General features: G+C 40.1%; 1 protein-coding gene across 1 annotated transcript in view; it reads right to left on the bottom strand.

The window, feature by feature from the left end:
* Positions 1 to 15350, bottom strand: part of LOC144823755 (uncharacterized) — a 55638-nt gene that overhangs the window by 17734 nt on the left and 22554 nt on the right. The window contains exon 2 of the mRNA XM_078682559.1: positions 718 to 899. Within this exon, the coding sequence (XP_078538685.1) occupies positions 718 to 884 (167 nt within the window). The 5' untranslated portion in view covers positions 885 to 899. The remainder of the gene's footprint in view (positions 1 to 717; positions 900 to 15350) is intronic.

Below are 15350 nucleotides of genomic sequence, written 5' to 3'. Positions count from 1 at the left end.
GATATGGCTTCCATTTTGTACCAGTACATCAGTATTCAAATAGTAATTAAAATTCGCTTTTTACTTCAAAGAAATTATTTTACTTCCAAATCCAAAAGTAACAAATATCTAGGTCAATATTTCAATCGAGACTAAAACAGCTCGGCACTTAAAACCTTAAAAATACTGGCAAAATCTATGGAATCACTGCATGTCATACAGCAAAGTACTCCAACATGTAGCTTTCAATGTTGCAAAACAAAAAAGCATTGCCAAGTGAGCTATCCTATCTAATGAAGATGAAATAAGTCAAGCAGTTGGGCAACAGAAAAATTGGACCATACAGGAATATTAAACCCAAAATATCGCCTTTCATGAGCATTGCGTCACAAATATTGTTTACAAAAATATCATCTGTTGGGAGTTAATAGTAGAAAATCCACACTTAATGGGATAACATTATTGTTAATGATATTCAAGACATATTTCAGCAAGACAATATTTTTGCTAATGATTTTCTGGCATACAACCCAGAAAATCATGCACATCACATTAAGTAGGAATAGAACCTTCTGATACTCAAAGCAACATTTAATATATATTTTCCTATATTAAATAGTTTTCACACACAAGATAGCAAATCAATCGATAGACATAACACCTTATATTAGCATCAACATGCAAGTAAGTGTTAATAAAGCAGAATCATCATAGTCCCGGACACATCCAATAACTCACCGGGTACAATTGGTGGGTCCTCGTGGGTATTGCGGCCGATTTTGAGGAGACGGCGATTCTTCCTTTATAGTTAAATAGTTTTCAGTTCTCTGTAAACGCTGTTGCTCTTCTTCACCCTCTTGCTTAGTTTCCCACAGCTGACAGTCACTTTCGGTACTGGGTTCCATTCTCAGCAGCTCTATCTGCAATCATGAAAACACCAACAATTGTATTGCAGGCACAATCCTTAGACTGCATAATCCTTTGTTTGGCCTCTATTTTGTGGAGTTCCTGGTCTGAATATATGTGACTCCGACAGTAGGATGGGATACATAGGCGTAACGGATGATATGAGATGCCAATTAACACGCTGTATGCCGCAGGGTGATTACTTCAGCCAATGAGAATGCTGGCTTTAATTATTACTGTCTGCCTGCACTTTAGGTTCCGTGGCAGGGGCATGAATAAGACAGACAGCATGCAAGTTTCCAATGGAGTAGTTGAGTGATCTTGATTAATTACAATTGCCAAAACTGTTACTGATTACTGGTAGACAAAATCAGTAAGGAAGACATAGGCATACAATACTAATAAATAGTACAACGGGGTATTTTATGGTTTCATTTTTCACTTCACCCTTTTCACTCACTGTTCTTCTCTTTTCACTTTATACTGTATACACAATGAATGTCACAATGTTGCCTTCTTCAAATATTTTGGGATTCATAAAAGGAATGAGAGTAAAATAATTACAATTTCCCAAACACTTATAAAGCATGGGCTAGCTTATGTTGTCCACAAACATACAGTTCCTACAGATTGGTGGAAACTACAAGACACAGACGGGGTCCGGTTGCGAGGGAGATCCTAGGTGTCTAAGCGGGCTGTGAGCGACGAGGGCGATGTGCCAAACACGCTCCAACCCCCCTCCCGAGACCCATGGTGCAAGTAGCGCCAAATTTTTAAGTGCAGAAACACTCCCGAATTTGGAGTTTTTTTTGGGATTGAGCATTTGCTCTCCTTTTTTATGCACTTTTTCACCCACCCCCTTTTTTTCACTTTCACGTCCCTTGGTTAGGGTGGACGATTAGAGAGTCCATACCGCCGGGGTATAGTCCTGATGAATGCCTTGGTAAATTTAAGCCTCCAAAATGGCAGAAACATGTTGACTGACTAACTGATTTACTGTATTTCTCTGAATTTTACCATTCCTAAACCTTGGCAACCAAATTCAGACACATAATACCTGTTAATTCGTGTTTTAGGGATCATTTAATAAAATATTTTTTCTTTGATACTCGTTTAGACACTTTTAATTTAACTCACCCTCACAACACGTCCTTCTTCACACAACCAGCTCCGCAGTCTTTCTGGTGTTGTAGCACACCAAAGAGGCACTCAGCCTCTTTGGTGGGGCCCGATGATGAAGCATGACACTGACTAGGTCGGTGTGTGAGGGCTTTCCTATTTCACCCTAAGTGAGTGTGTGATCCTTATTTATCTCGCTCCAATCTAGTGGCATTTTTTAGACTGATTTGGCCTCTCTCTTTTTGTTTATCTACATTGAACCGGGGATTGAGAGAAGCCTTCTTGACTCTCCCTACCTCTCCCATTGTTGTTTTTGTACAATGTTGCCTTCTTCAAATATTTTTGGATTCATAAAAGGAATGAGAGTAAAATAATTACAATTTCCCAAACACTTATAAAGCATGGGCTAGCTTATGTTGTCCACAAACATACAGTTCCTACAGATTGGTGGAAACTACAAGACACAGGGGAGCATTATGTTTTGGGTCCAACTAAATTTAAGGTGGTTCCATGTCATCCATCGATCAACGGCCTGGGAGAAACTAAAGATTTTGAAGTTTCCAATGTCCTTGGAGTTTTTTTAATTTAGGAAGTATCAGCATGTCATCTCCATATTTATAGCAAGTGAAATGAAAATCATTCATCATTCCCCGTAATAATTTCATGTAGCACTTGAAAAGCATTTTTCGAGATGATCGAGCCTTGAGGAACTTCTGCTGTCATTCTATAGGGTTTGAATGACAAAGGAGGAATATGGATGACATTTGTTCTATTTGTATTCTAAGTGACGGTGGTACCCTCTATACCGGCTTTGCAGAGTCTTTGTATTAGGTTGTCATGATTGACTGTGTCGAAGGCAGTGGAACGGTCCAAGAGAAGAAGGGCAGCAGCCGCATTCTATCTACTGTGTTTCTACAGTTTATGCTGTATGATGATTAGGACAGATTCAGTGCCTATTCCTGGACGAAATCCTGTTTGGAAATCAGCAAGTATCTTAAATTAACTGCACTCTCTTGGCAAAGCTTGCTCCTACTATAAGTTTTCAGTGAGATGGTCTGTGTGCTATAGGTCTGTAGTTGTTGGGATCTTGAAGGTCCATATATGTTTTCTTTAATAACCGGCATATGTAGGAGTATGATTTTTTTTTTAAGTCTTCTGGAAGACCTCTCGTTAAGGAGTTGTAGATCAGTGTTCCGACTGGGGTTGAAACGCAACTGCTTAAAACATTTTTTTTGAAGATTTATGGTCAGAGGGGCAACAGTGTGTGCTACATGGAGCCATCCACAGAGTTTTTGAGTTTAGTTTACTGTGTCCAGATCCGAGTTGACTGTTACTGCGCTTCTCGGTCCTCAAATGTCAGTGTGCTCCATGGTCAATATGCAGTAGCAGGTAAGGTTTATTTAACTGGGGTGAGTTGTGGTGTATTGTGTTGGATGGCCACCAGGTGGTGGTATGAGCACATAACTGGAGTAATCTTTTGGAACGTGAAGAGGTCTGGGTTAGCGAAAATGACACCTAAGATGCGTCCTGCAATGTGTGTGGGTTTGGGGATGATGATGTAGGCTGAGCGCTTCTGTTGGCCAGTGAGGAACATTCTAGGGTGGCTCATATCAGGTTTCTCAAACCATATGTCCAGGTCACCAGGGATGCATAGGTTTGAATACAGAGAAAGAAGGTTTCAAACTATGTCTAGAAAGGGAATGTACCACAGTTATGTGGTGGTCTGTATTAAAGAGACGGTTACAGGAGAAGGTTGCGGTAGGGTTACCTCTGACAAGGAGGGGCTCACAATCTTGTAAGGAAACATTCTTAGCCAGGGTAACAATTGTTGTTTCCTTATAGGATAGCTATTCTGCCTCATCTTTTGCCTATGGGATTTTGTTCAAGAAAACCCTTTGCCAAATATAGTAGGAAGAGGCTCGACTTGTTTACCCCGTGACAAATGCAATAGGAAGGGGTTTTGCACAGTGAAATGTCTGACAAATGCAATGGGGACAGATTTCACATTCTTAACTCTCTGGCAAATGCAGAAGGAAGTTGTTTTGCATTGTGAACTCTGACAAATGCAAAAAAAAGAAGGGGTTTTAAATAGTGAATGAACTCTGTGACCAACCCCATAGGAGGGGAACTTACATTATTTATCACTAACATACTTTCTTAAGTAGATGGGTGGTTCGGGAAGGGGGCATGACTAGAGAGGTCTGGTTTTCATTTTGTACATTTGTAATTTTATGTCTAATAATTAGTTGTATGTAATCAAAAGTACCTTTCTTTTTTATAAAATCAACAAATTGGCCATGTGTTGATTTAATAAGAATTATTTTATGCTCTGTGTACTTCTTTGAGTTTCTACCCACAAAACCTACCAGAGTGCACCATGGGCAGTGTACCTCGCTACCCTGAAAGACAACATTTAAATAGGTGTACTATGTGCTCAGTTTGGTTCCAACAGTAAGGCAGCAACATAAACTTCAGTTCCAATGAAGATGTATCATGTAGCTGATGAAATGTTAATAAGATTCAAAAGCAGCAGTTATTCAATAAGTCCGAGTAACGAAGGGCAAAACTAATTTTAGACATCAGGAGGTTCTTTAAAATGATATGTGTAAAGATCCTTCCAATCGGGACCAAATAAAATATGATAAAATGTTTTCTGACCTAATATGGACTACATAAACATTGTAAAACTTTTAATATGTTTTTACATGCATTATATCCGGATCCAATACAAGCCAATATGTCATATTTCCGGCATAGGATAGTAATAATCGCAGCAGTAATGGTATGTTTACACCTAAAAATGTAAAAGAACATTGCTATATGACAATGGATTTTACTTTAATGTTATGGAGTTTGTAGTATATCTCATTTTATTGTACACTGATGCAATAAGAGATGAAAATAGCCAAGAATTTGCGTGCTGATCTTTAATTAATTGTAAAAGTTTGCATGCGGTTTCTATGCTGTGGTTTACGTGTTACAGTATCTTTGTGGACTTCAGTATGTGGGTGGCATTGAAGACCAATCATGATATCAGGTCAATAACCCCATTGGTATTATCAGAAGGTATGATGAGCGATATGAGGTAGTAGCACACCTTTAGGAAAGATAATGTTGAGCTCATTGTTCAATTTGTGTAAATTTAAAAACAACTGTCAACAATAATATGGTGTTCAATCCCATTGCCAAATGGGTTAAACTAAGAAAAAGGCTTTCATAATTTCCTCTGGAATAACTATGGCCTCACGGGGGTGTGGTGGTCCAGCCAGCCCATTAAGGCGTTGTCAGTTGGACCACCATTGCACTGCCACAACCGCCAGGGAACCACGTTCCCTGGCAGTCCTGTGGCAGTCTGAGGTCTGCAATATACTTGTGCCCTGAACCACCGCCAGTGGCACCATACTAGAAATGACAAATGAATCATGCTTAATCCTTTTTACCAGCGTATCACTTACCTCATAAAATAGTAAGTAGAGTTACGCAGTACTGCACAAGCGTCCTGCATGCGTTCACTGTTCTACCATCCAGCTGCATGGGCTCTGCATTAACTGTTATTTGACAAAGCTCTGGGAGCACATTGGCACTGCATTAACTAATGGTTTGTCCAGTAGGGCACAGCGCTAATACCTACTCAACTCTCATTTCAGTTTCAGGGCGCTCACTCTGTCCTGATGATGATCTTGACTCATTAAAGATTGAAATGTCGTCGACCCCCATTGAAAATCTCCCTATTTGTACATATTGTTCTGGATTTCTTTTTGTTGTCCGTGTGATATTTTGTATACTGTCACTTTCACTCAGTCACGTTGCGCACCTTTTTTCACTCATGTGAGCACCTGAATGTATTTGTGTAAATATCAAATTACAAGGAATAAAAATATACATGTTGCCCTACGAAGCTTGCTCCCCAACTGATTCAATCCCTAGACAAAATAATATTTAATCTTGTGTTACTGGACCTATTCAGGCCACCTTTGAACCATTGTTCTTGTTATAACTGGACCACCGCCAAGCATATTAAGACTTTATTCACCGCAAGTGGTGTCACAAAGGTTCTTCCTCCATGTAACTGCTGGTGGCGAGGAAAAAAGGTGGCCTGACAGGGTCCCCTCTTGCCTATGTGCACGGGGTGCATACCGGGGGGGGGCACATGTTGTACCCCCCCTGCAGTTCTGCACCCCCCGTTTCTACACCTGAAAGAATGCACAAGATGGTGCATTCCTTCCCGAGCAGGAACGTGCATTGGTGGTTCCGTGGCAGTGCTATTTAAGGCTCACAATGAGCCTTTAAAAAGCACCAATATGGGACCGCCACGCAACCTGTTGACCAGACCACAAAACTACTTGTAATCTGACAGGCGGCAGTAAATTTGGGTGGCCCTGGAGAGGGGCGAAGGAGTGCCGCCCGCTCCAGGACCACCAAAACTTGTAATCAGGTCCTAAGTAGGCTACTTATAATGTTTGCTATAGCCTGCATTTATTTGTACATTATAATTGTTTTTTTATTCATCAGTTAATCTGCAAATAGCCTGGCGAAGTACTGCATACGTTAGTAACTTTTTTGGGATTGTTTTCGTCATGATCTATGGCTCTCCTTGCAGCTCTTGGCAAATACAGGAGTGTCACATTCCAAACTTGCTTGCGCCACGAGCATCAAAAAGGAAACAAGGACTGAAGGAGATCACAATATGTCACAGATGCCTGGCAAAACACTTTACATACCTAGAGGAAGTACTATGTGTCAGTTTCCAAATACAAACTGCAATTCCCATGATTTAATGGAAGGTTCACATTGTTTAGAAATGGCAACCAATGGCATTGGGGAGTCTGTTCGAGTGCACAGATTGGTGGCTTCATCTGAGGCCAAGAGCTTATCTACCACAGCAATGGATTTGCATAAGGTTTCAAGCGATGACTCCTGGAGCTTCACAAAAGGTGCGCGGTGCATACTGATATTTCTCAGCATAAGGGGTATCGATTTTTTCCCCTAAAATCATTTCAAAATGCTTTTGCAACTGTTTTCACAAATGGTGATTTTGGAAAAGGGGGCACTTTAGGTTGGACAGTGGTAAGGGAAGGCTTTCGCTTACTCACTTTATTCCTGCTATCGTTATGCCTTCTCCGGCCTTCCTTGTTACATGCAAACGTTTTGGATGTGCATTAGATGCATTGTATCTCTAGTTCCAAATGGCCTAGATCAAGCTTTGTTTCAGCAACAAAGACTGTTCTTCTCTTTTTCAAAGTGATATGTTCGGTATATTATTTTATTTATTTGAAGTTTTTATATCGTGCCTTGTCACCTGGCCAGTATTAAGGTGCTTTACAGAGAACAAAACGGTGTACATGAGTGAGTAACTCAAGAAACGCGGAGGCGAGAGATGCTGGGTTGAGAGAGGGTGGTAGGATCAAACAACATGAAACAATTGAGTAGAAGTCATGTGCTCACTTCAGATATGACAGTAAGATAACACATGAGCACTGTGTTGAAGGTGGTATATGTGGGCCAAGAAATTTGTTTACTCCTCGCAGAGGTAATATTTCAAGAGTGAAGTCTTGAGGCCTTTCTTGAAAGATAGGATGTAGGAGCTGTGTCGTAGGTTAAGACATAGGGAGTTCCCTTCCTCTTGCTTTAAATAAATCAATAAATGATCTAAACAACCGATAAATAATTATAATTTGCACTTTCTAAAGTCTCACATATGCCCTGCATGTGTCTTGTCAGGGCATCTAGAAAATAAGATGAATCAATATACTGTATTTGTCCTTCAAGGTAGCCTACAATGGCGACCATGGCCCTTGACTCACCTTACAGCTGCCCAGCCCCTCAATTATGAATGTAAACTTCTTTAGGATGTGATGCAACATTTGTTCCAGTTTACAATGTATCTTGATGCAAGATGTAAACATACTACTAGATGATAGATAAATCTATCCTAAACATGCCATGCCTTCATGTGTAGAAATGCAGATTTGTGACCTTATCAATGTCCAGCGATTAACATATTCTAGCTATATAGCTTACACAACGACATGTAGGATTTTCAACACTTTTTGCATGGTGCTGGAGATAGAACCGAGATTATTTGTCCGAGAGGCACATTTCTAAACCAGAAGTGGTGATCATCTAATTTCCATTTCTCATCTGTTAACCCCTTCGACGCTCATGACGAGCTGGGCTCGTCATGGCGTAGCCTCCTCGCACGCTCATGACGAGCCCAGCTCGTCACGTAACATGCGCTTTCGCAAAACCCAGCGTACGGGCGGAATTCCGCCCGCACGCATGCGGTTAAGAAGAGAAGATTGGTGTTGCCATTCTCTTATCCAGGCATCAAGGCTCAATTGTATATTTTGAAAGATCCCTTTCTCAAGTGAGAATTCTGTGACCGGATGTTCATATTGACTTTAACATATGCTTTCAGCGATGGATAAGTGCCTAGGTTAACAGATCTTTGTCAGCATATAGCCTCTTTCAAAAGGGGTGCTTGTAGTCTGTGAACATCTCAGATTGGTAAGGAACCCTGAGCGAGACACATCCTTGTCTCACTTTATTAAAGAATACTGTATTGCCTGTGGTTATGGACGGTCTCAAATCCCTAAATTTGACCTGAACACGGTTGGATAAGAGGAAAAACACTTTTCTTTCTATTCTCATGCTAAAAATTCGTGGAAACAGATGCGTCTTTTTAAAAAAAAACTACCCCTTCTTAGATGAGATTAATTGGGATGTGTGTAAGACTTCTATGAGAAAGACTCTCTCTGTGGGTGCTGATTTCTGGAAGACAGCAGACGCAGCTTGGTTTAAACTCGAATTAGAAATACAAAATTTGAAGACCAAGCACAAGGCCATGGTTTGTAGGAACAGTTACAGGAAATTCATATATTTTAGGAGGCTACTAAACTCCCTTTCTAGTAAATCAAACTGAGTAGGTTTTCAAATTAAAGGCATTAAGTAGTCAGGCTTACAATGGCTCGTTTGTTTTTCTTGCCATGAACTGCACCTCAGGGTCGCAGTGGGCATGGCGGACACTAGAAGGTTACATTTACTATTCTAACTCCAGTCCTTTTAGGGAAAGAGAAACTGGCACCCAGATATTCCAGGAGGTTTATTTACTATTCTAACTCAAGTCCTGGACTATTTCGGGGAAAGTTTTAAATTCCCAAGTATTTTTAACAAGGGTTGAAAAGTGATAGTTTTTACTTGGAAAAAGTGCTTCCTTGAGGGTGCAGTTCAGGGCAAAAAAATCTAGCAATACCCTTCCAATGAAGCCTTTAGAAATTCTTAGCAGGAAGCTAAATGGAAAAACTGAAAATATTAATTTAAAATTATTTTTGTCAGGAATAATGCTTTGAAGAATTGATGAACAGGTAAAAGTTTGAGGACTATTAAAAAGAAACTCACCAGGTTTGTGAGAGACCCATTAAATCTTGGAGCACTTGGCGACAACTGGGAAGCATGTTCGCCAGAGCAACCATTCCCATAACTTAGACCCAGAGCCTGATGCAAGATGGGATTCATTTTTTTAAATACTATTACTCTCTAATCACATTATAATAAATCGCATACATTCTTTTGTGGGGAGGCCGTAAGCCCCAGCGTTGTTTTTTGTGAACCTCACATCTCATTCTTAGATCTGGTAGAGCTTGCTTTTTTTTTTAATTTGTTTTATTGGGGTGTCAGAACACAAAAGAAGACAAGCATAATTCATAAACAACAGACAAAAAAAAGCATCAACTGTGACTGATACCCCAAATGTTTTCCCCAGTGTTTTTCCCCTCCCCACCCCCCCGGGGTATCCATCCTCAAGCAAAGCCAAAAAATCTAAGAGCACATTATAATAAATTGCATACATTCTTTTGTGGGGAGGCCGTAAGCCCCAGCGTTATTTTTGGTGAACCTCACATCTCATTCTTAGATCTGGTAGAGCTTGCATTTCTCTTCCCACCATTGCCCCCGAAAGCAAACAAAATGGAGTAGTACCAGTTAGTTTGTTTGGAGACTTGTCAGCTTAACAAAGTTATCTAGCTCTTTTAGGAGGGAGAACACTTAGGGCTTCTATTGATATAACTAGATCAATACATCTTCATTCAGCAAAATATCATGCATCCTGATCTTCACATGAATGCCCCAGTCTGACAAGTTCTGTCTAAGTTTACTCGCTAGTGGTTCCTTTACTAATGCGAATAAGAGGGAGGAGAGGGAAGAGCCTTGGCTGGTACTTTTCTTAGCACCCAGCTCTCCGATATCTCCTATCCTGAACCTTTTTAGCAGGTGAAGTGTAGTGGAGCTTAATCCATCCAATAAAGTTTGGTGCAAAAGTCATGTACTATAATAATGCTATTCTATATTCCCAGCTGGTGGTATTGAATTCGTTTTTGGATGTCAAGTGCAGCTTCAACATGTTCCCATTAGGTGATATAATCACCTCAGAAATGTAAGATGTTGCTCCTTTTTGATGTTGGTGCACCAAACTTCTGATAAGCCTCCCAGGTCTGTTCATAAGTGCTTTGCTGAGTATTATTCATCATTGATAGGGGTATATAACAGATTAACATGTCCACTGCTCAAATTAATTTCATATTTCCCCATACTAATTCACAACTAATCCTTTTTTGGGTTCCAGAGTAGATTGCCACCCACCGAAAAGTACTTTAACACCTCACAGGGATAGCAAGCGCTATGTAAATACAATCCCTTCCTCTTCGATCTCCCCACTGTCCTTTCAATCCAAATAACAGACTAACATGTCCCCTGCTCAAATGAATTTCATATTCCCCTTTGCTAATTCACCACTCATCCTTTTTGGGTTCTGGAGTAGCATGCTACTCGTCGAAAAAGCGCTTTGACACATCATCAGGGGTAGTAAGTGTTATATAAATGCAGTTACAATACACTGCAGCCTGATCCTTGATTCCCGTTCCTGCGGGCACCTTACAGACAGTTTACTTTTACTTGAAGCATGCTTGGGAACATGGACTATAAAGTCAGAGAAGTATTTGAGGCATATTTAGGAACCAAAAGTATTATAGCTGAACTCACTTGCAGTAGTAGAAAACTATATGGTTTGTTGAACATTACTGGATCGTAGACCTAAAGTAACGGCAGGGATTTTACAGGTTATATTAAGACTTTTAGATATTCAATATGTACATAAAGTACTTATTATATTGGTGATGTTTATGTAAAGAATTGATTGGTATTCATTGTGGGCTATGTAGTATTGATTAATGCGCATCACATTTCAGTTTCCCAAATACTACCTCACTTTAGAGATAGTGAGTTTATGTTGAAGGTGGTATAACATCCATCACAATTACAATACTATATATGTTCCAGTGTTATAGAGCTACCAGTACCTGCTTCAATACAGAGGGTTTAAAAAAAGAGATATTGTCAATATATTAGTTCTATAGAAAACAATAGTTAATGTGCTGTACTGGTTAGGTGCTAAATGTTTGTCTTGCCTTTTGATATCCACTGCAACCCCCAGACGCTAATTGCCCAGGTGAGTAGCAGGTCGAATTGATAATATTCACATTCTGTACTGTCTATTATCCCATTTATCCTTCTTGTGTCCAAGGTTGGCCTACGTATCGCAAATATGTGATTAACTGTGGATAAGGTGAAATGCAAAACCCTACATCGCTCCTGTTGGATCCCGACTCCAAGGTTAGTGCTTGATCACAGTTTCACAGGATACAGCTAATGATGTTTGGGATAAGCTTTATGTACTGAACTTCGTCAGCTCAAGGTGAATGAATCTATCGTGAGATGAATATTTAAGTTAGTTGTACCCTTCATGAGCTTAATTTATAATTATCCTTAATTTATTATCAACATTTTTACCATCAAATCACAACAAAGAGATCTATAATGTTTGTAATAATTCGCAATATTTGGCCAAATTGCTCGATCATTCATTTAGGGCCCCCTATTTGTGTTAAGTAGAGTATGCCTGAATAATGTGGTCATGTAACTTTTAGAAAGTTTATAGATGGAAGTGAAACATTGGGAGGGAGGGGGGGGGGGTGCAGCCATCCTCCACCACATTTGAATTTTCGCACTTGCACTATGATGTGAAGCTATAAAGAACTATAATACAATTTGCTTGACAAATGAAAGACCATCATCAAACCAAAATGCTTAGTTTTTAGCAGAAGTGGGTGCCATCGGCAACAAGCAAGTTTTGCAGGCCAACAAAAGAGGGACCAGGAAATTAAATGATGACTACAGAGAAGGACTTCAGTTTTGTCTGCATTTAATTTTAGTCAGTTGTTGGGTATCTAAAAGGCCAAAGATTTTAAAAAATTGCGTGGAGTCTAGCTAAGGCTATAGATGAAGGAGATGATAATTTGAGTATCATCGGCCCACTGCCCAAACAACTTATTTATTGTAACAGACGCCAGTTAAGTTCTGCTGCATGTAGACTCAAGATACAGCAGCAAGAATGTATCTGTCATATTAAGGAATATGGGGTGAGAGGATGGAGTGGGTGGTTTGAGAATAGTAGTAATGGATGTATCAACAATCTATATAACAATCAGTTCATTAGTCAGCACAGAGAGAGATATATATTGCATAGACGAGGCATATTAAGATAGTAAATTCACAATACGAGATGGTGTCTTGTTTGGACAAAAAAAAGGTTTGAAATCATTTCTGTACCCTAATAACAGAGTAATTTTGTAACAGAGTAATGTAATGTGGGAGAGGTGAGGCGCAGCAGCCAGAGCTTCTGACTCCAGAGCATGGGATCACGGTTCGATCCCAGTGCCGGCAGCAGCTCAGCTCCACATCATGACTCTGGACAATAGCTCACTTAATCTCCCAGATGGCTCCCAGTGCCTTGAAACTTTAACAGTTCAAGGCACAGTTAGTTTCATCTGTAACTTGAATTTTCAAGTGCAAGTCTAGAGGTTATCTTCTTATCCGTGCTAGGATTCAGGAAGTCCGTCTAGACTTACATATCTTGGGTGTTAATTTAAAGTTAAAAGGGTTCTTATCCATTAGTTTAGCATAGATCTATAGCAGAGTTCTGTTGCATTGCCAAATCAAAGTAATGCCATCTATGTCCCTGTACTTTAAAGCCACACATAGATTATGGTTCTGAGGTATTCATCCAACAACCCATGATCCTGTGGCCTGTCATATGAAAAGATGTGCATATGGTGGTGCAGATTTCGCTCCCATTGTAGCCTCTCGGTTGGTATGTAGATGTCTTTGGTTGAAAGAGATGATGTTATTCAGTAGACAAAATTCCAGCATCTCTAGAATTATCAAGTTGGCCTCTCGATAGTGTACTTTTGTATTGATTCAGTTCCATCTCCATCTCTGTGTGGCTGACAGAAGTGTAAAGAATCAATAGTAGCAAGTGTGTGATCTGTCTGGCACTGTAGGTCTTGCAGTTTAAGTAGAAAGTCTTTGGTGACGCAGATGTAGCTTGGAAATCCCTTCATGCATTTTTGTAAGAGTTTATAGTCTTCAAAATTAGAGCATATACAGTTTACTCCCAAAGTTATTCGTCTTCTTGTGTATGTGTAGCTACTTTTGTATAGTTTAGGGCCCATTCACCGAGTCCTAATATGTAAGTATTGTTTTCTTCTTATGTGAGAAGTACTTCCAAGTTTGGGCTTCAGCTCCTGTTGTATTGTTTCAGATGGGCACGAGGTACTTTTTTTTGCATCCGGTCTTTTTGTCCAGATGTCTTTGAGCTTCTTTCATGTAGTGATAATTTTAAGGAGGGTTACATTCACGTTAATATCAGGTTCATTGATATTATGATTTAATTGGTGCTTAGGGAACAGCTTTTATTCAGTCTTGTGTTCATCTTAAGATACTGTCTTTGCTTTTTATACTCGGCAAGGCTGTCCTCCAATTCCTTAAGTGATGATTTGCACAACAGATCGATAATGTTGCACAGTGGAGGATACAAGTGAATACTGATTTGTGTTTGATGTTGCTCTACCTGGGATACAACATGTCAATCCCGAGTTCCTGAGATATTTCTTGTATATTAACTGTAATTTGTTCACCGTCTGAAAGATTTGTAAGAATGTTGACGTCCTCCAAGTCTCTGCAAGTAACAGGGGTGAGCCCTATTGGTTAGATGTTCATTCTCTGCAGTGCTTAGAAGCCCTAGGGATTATCAGAGTCTGAATCCGTTTAATGCAGGCCTGTCTGCCAAGTAGAACACCTCTCAATCGACTAATACAAGCAGGATTGTTCCCCCCAAAATTACTTAAATCACATATTCCTTTTAGTTCGAGCATTCAAGACCTCTTGTATATAATTTACTATATACTTATATGTGTATGTACTTTGTGGATTCTCGAGATCAGCCCTAGTACTGGTCTGCTTCCGCTTAGGGCCTTTTTTCTATTTTCTTGATAGAAACCGACCAGCAGAGGTCAGTAAAATACCAGAATCATTTTAGCATTCTCTAGATTCCAGTCCATAGAAATGGTCTTCCACGAGCACCCGTAGACAATAATATTTTTTTTAAATCTTGGTTTTTCAGTGATAGGACTACTGGAGGTCCTGATTTTATATTAAAAACAGAGATTTGGACTATACCATTTCCCACTGAAAGGCAATATTTCTCTCCAAATGTTCTCATACCTGGCGTGTCACGCAGTTTGGTGCTTACTTTCCCTCCATATTAAAGAACAGTAGATGCTTCAGCACCCAAGCTAATATGCTGCATAGCTAAATATAAGGTCCCAAAGGCGAGACCGATAGCATTGCACATGCTTGTTATGTTTTGTTGCTGTCTGCCAGACCAGTAACTGTCTTTCTGCAGCTGAGAAGTTTCCCAAGCTGCCCTTTCAGACTCTCAGCTCTTCTAATGCTTTAAAGTTTGGCTATACACAGCTTCAGCATGTGATGCCAAAAAGAGGCTGTAGTGCTTCAGCATGTGATGCCAAAAAAGAGGCTGTAGTGGGGGGGTTGCAGTGTTGATTTGACAGTTACATATTTTGCACTGCGTTTCCGTACTGGAGGAGGTGGGGGCTTTGCAATCATACTACGGAGTTTCTTTGAGACAAATGATACCCCTGGTGCTCCCAGTGATGTTGGCATGCATCCACAGTAGCAATGACATTAGTACAGAAGGGACTCGACAACAGCTGCCAGTGCAACAGGGAATATAGCAGCTATTATCTGCTATATCTGTAGTAGGGGTCAAACCTGCCTCTGTGACAGGGACAATGCGGTAAAACGAGTGCCAGCACAAAAGGGACAACAGCAGTAACAGCAGTTGCAATGGAAGAAGAGACCAACGGTGTGACCAAAAATGCCAACATTATTGACGAGGAATAAAAAGGCCTAACCCGATCTGGGGATTACTTTTG

Source organism: Lissotriton helveticus, chromosome 3_1, assembly GCF_964261635.1.
Source record: "Lissotriton helveticus chromosome 3_1, aLisHel1.1, whole genome shotgun sequence".
Taxonomy (NCBI): domain Eukaryota; kingdom Metazoa; phylum Chordata; class Amphibia; order Caudata; family Salamandridae; genus Lissotriton; species Lissotriton helveticus.
This window is presented reverse-complemented; position numbering and strand designations above follow the sequence as displayed.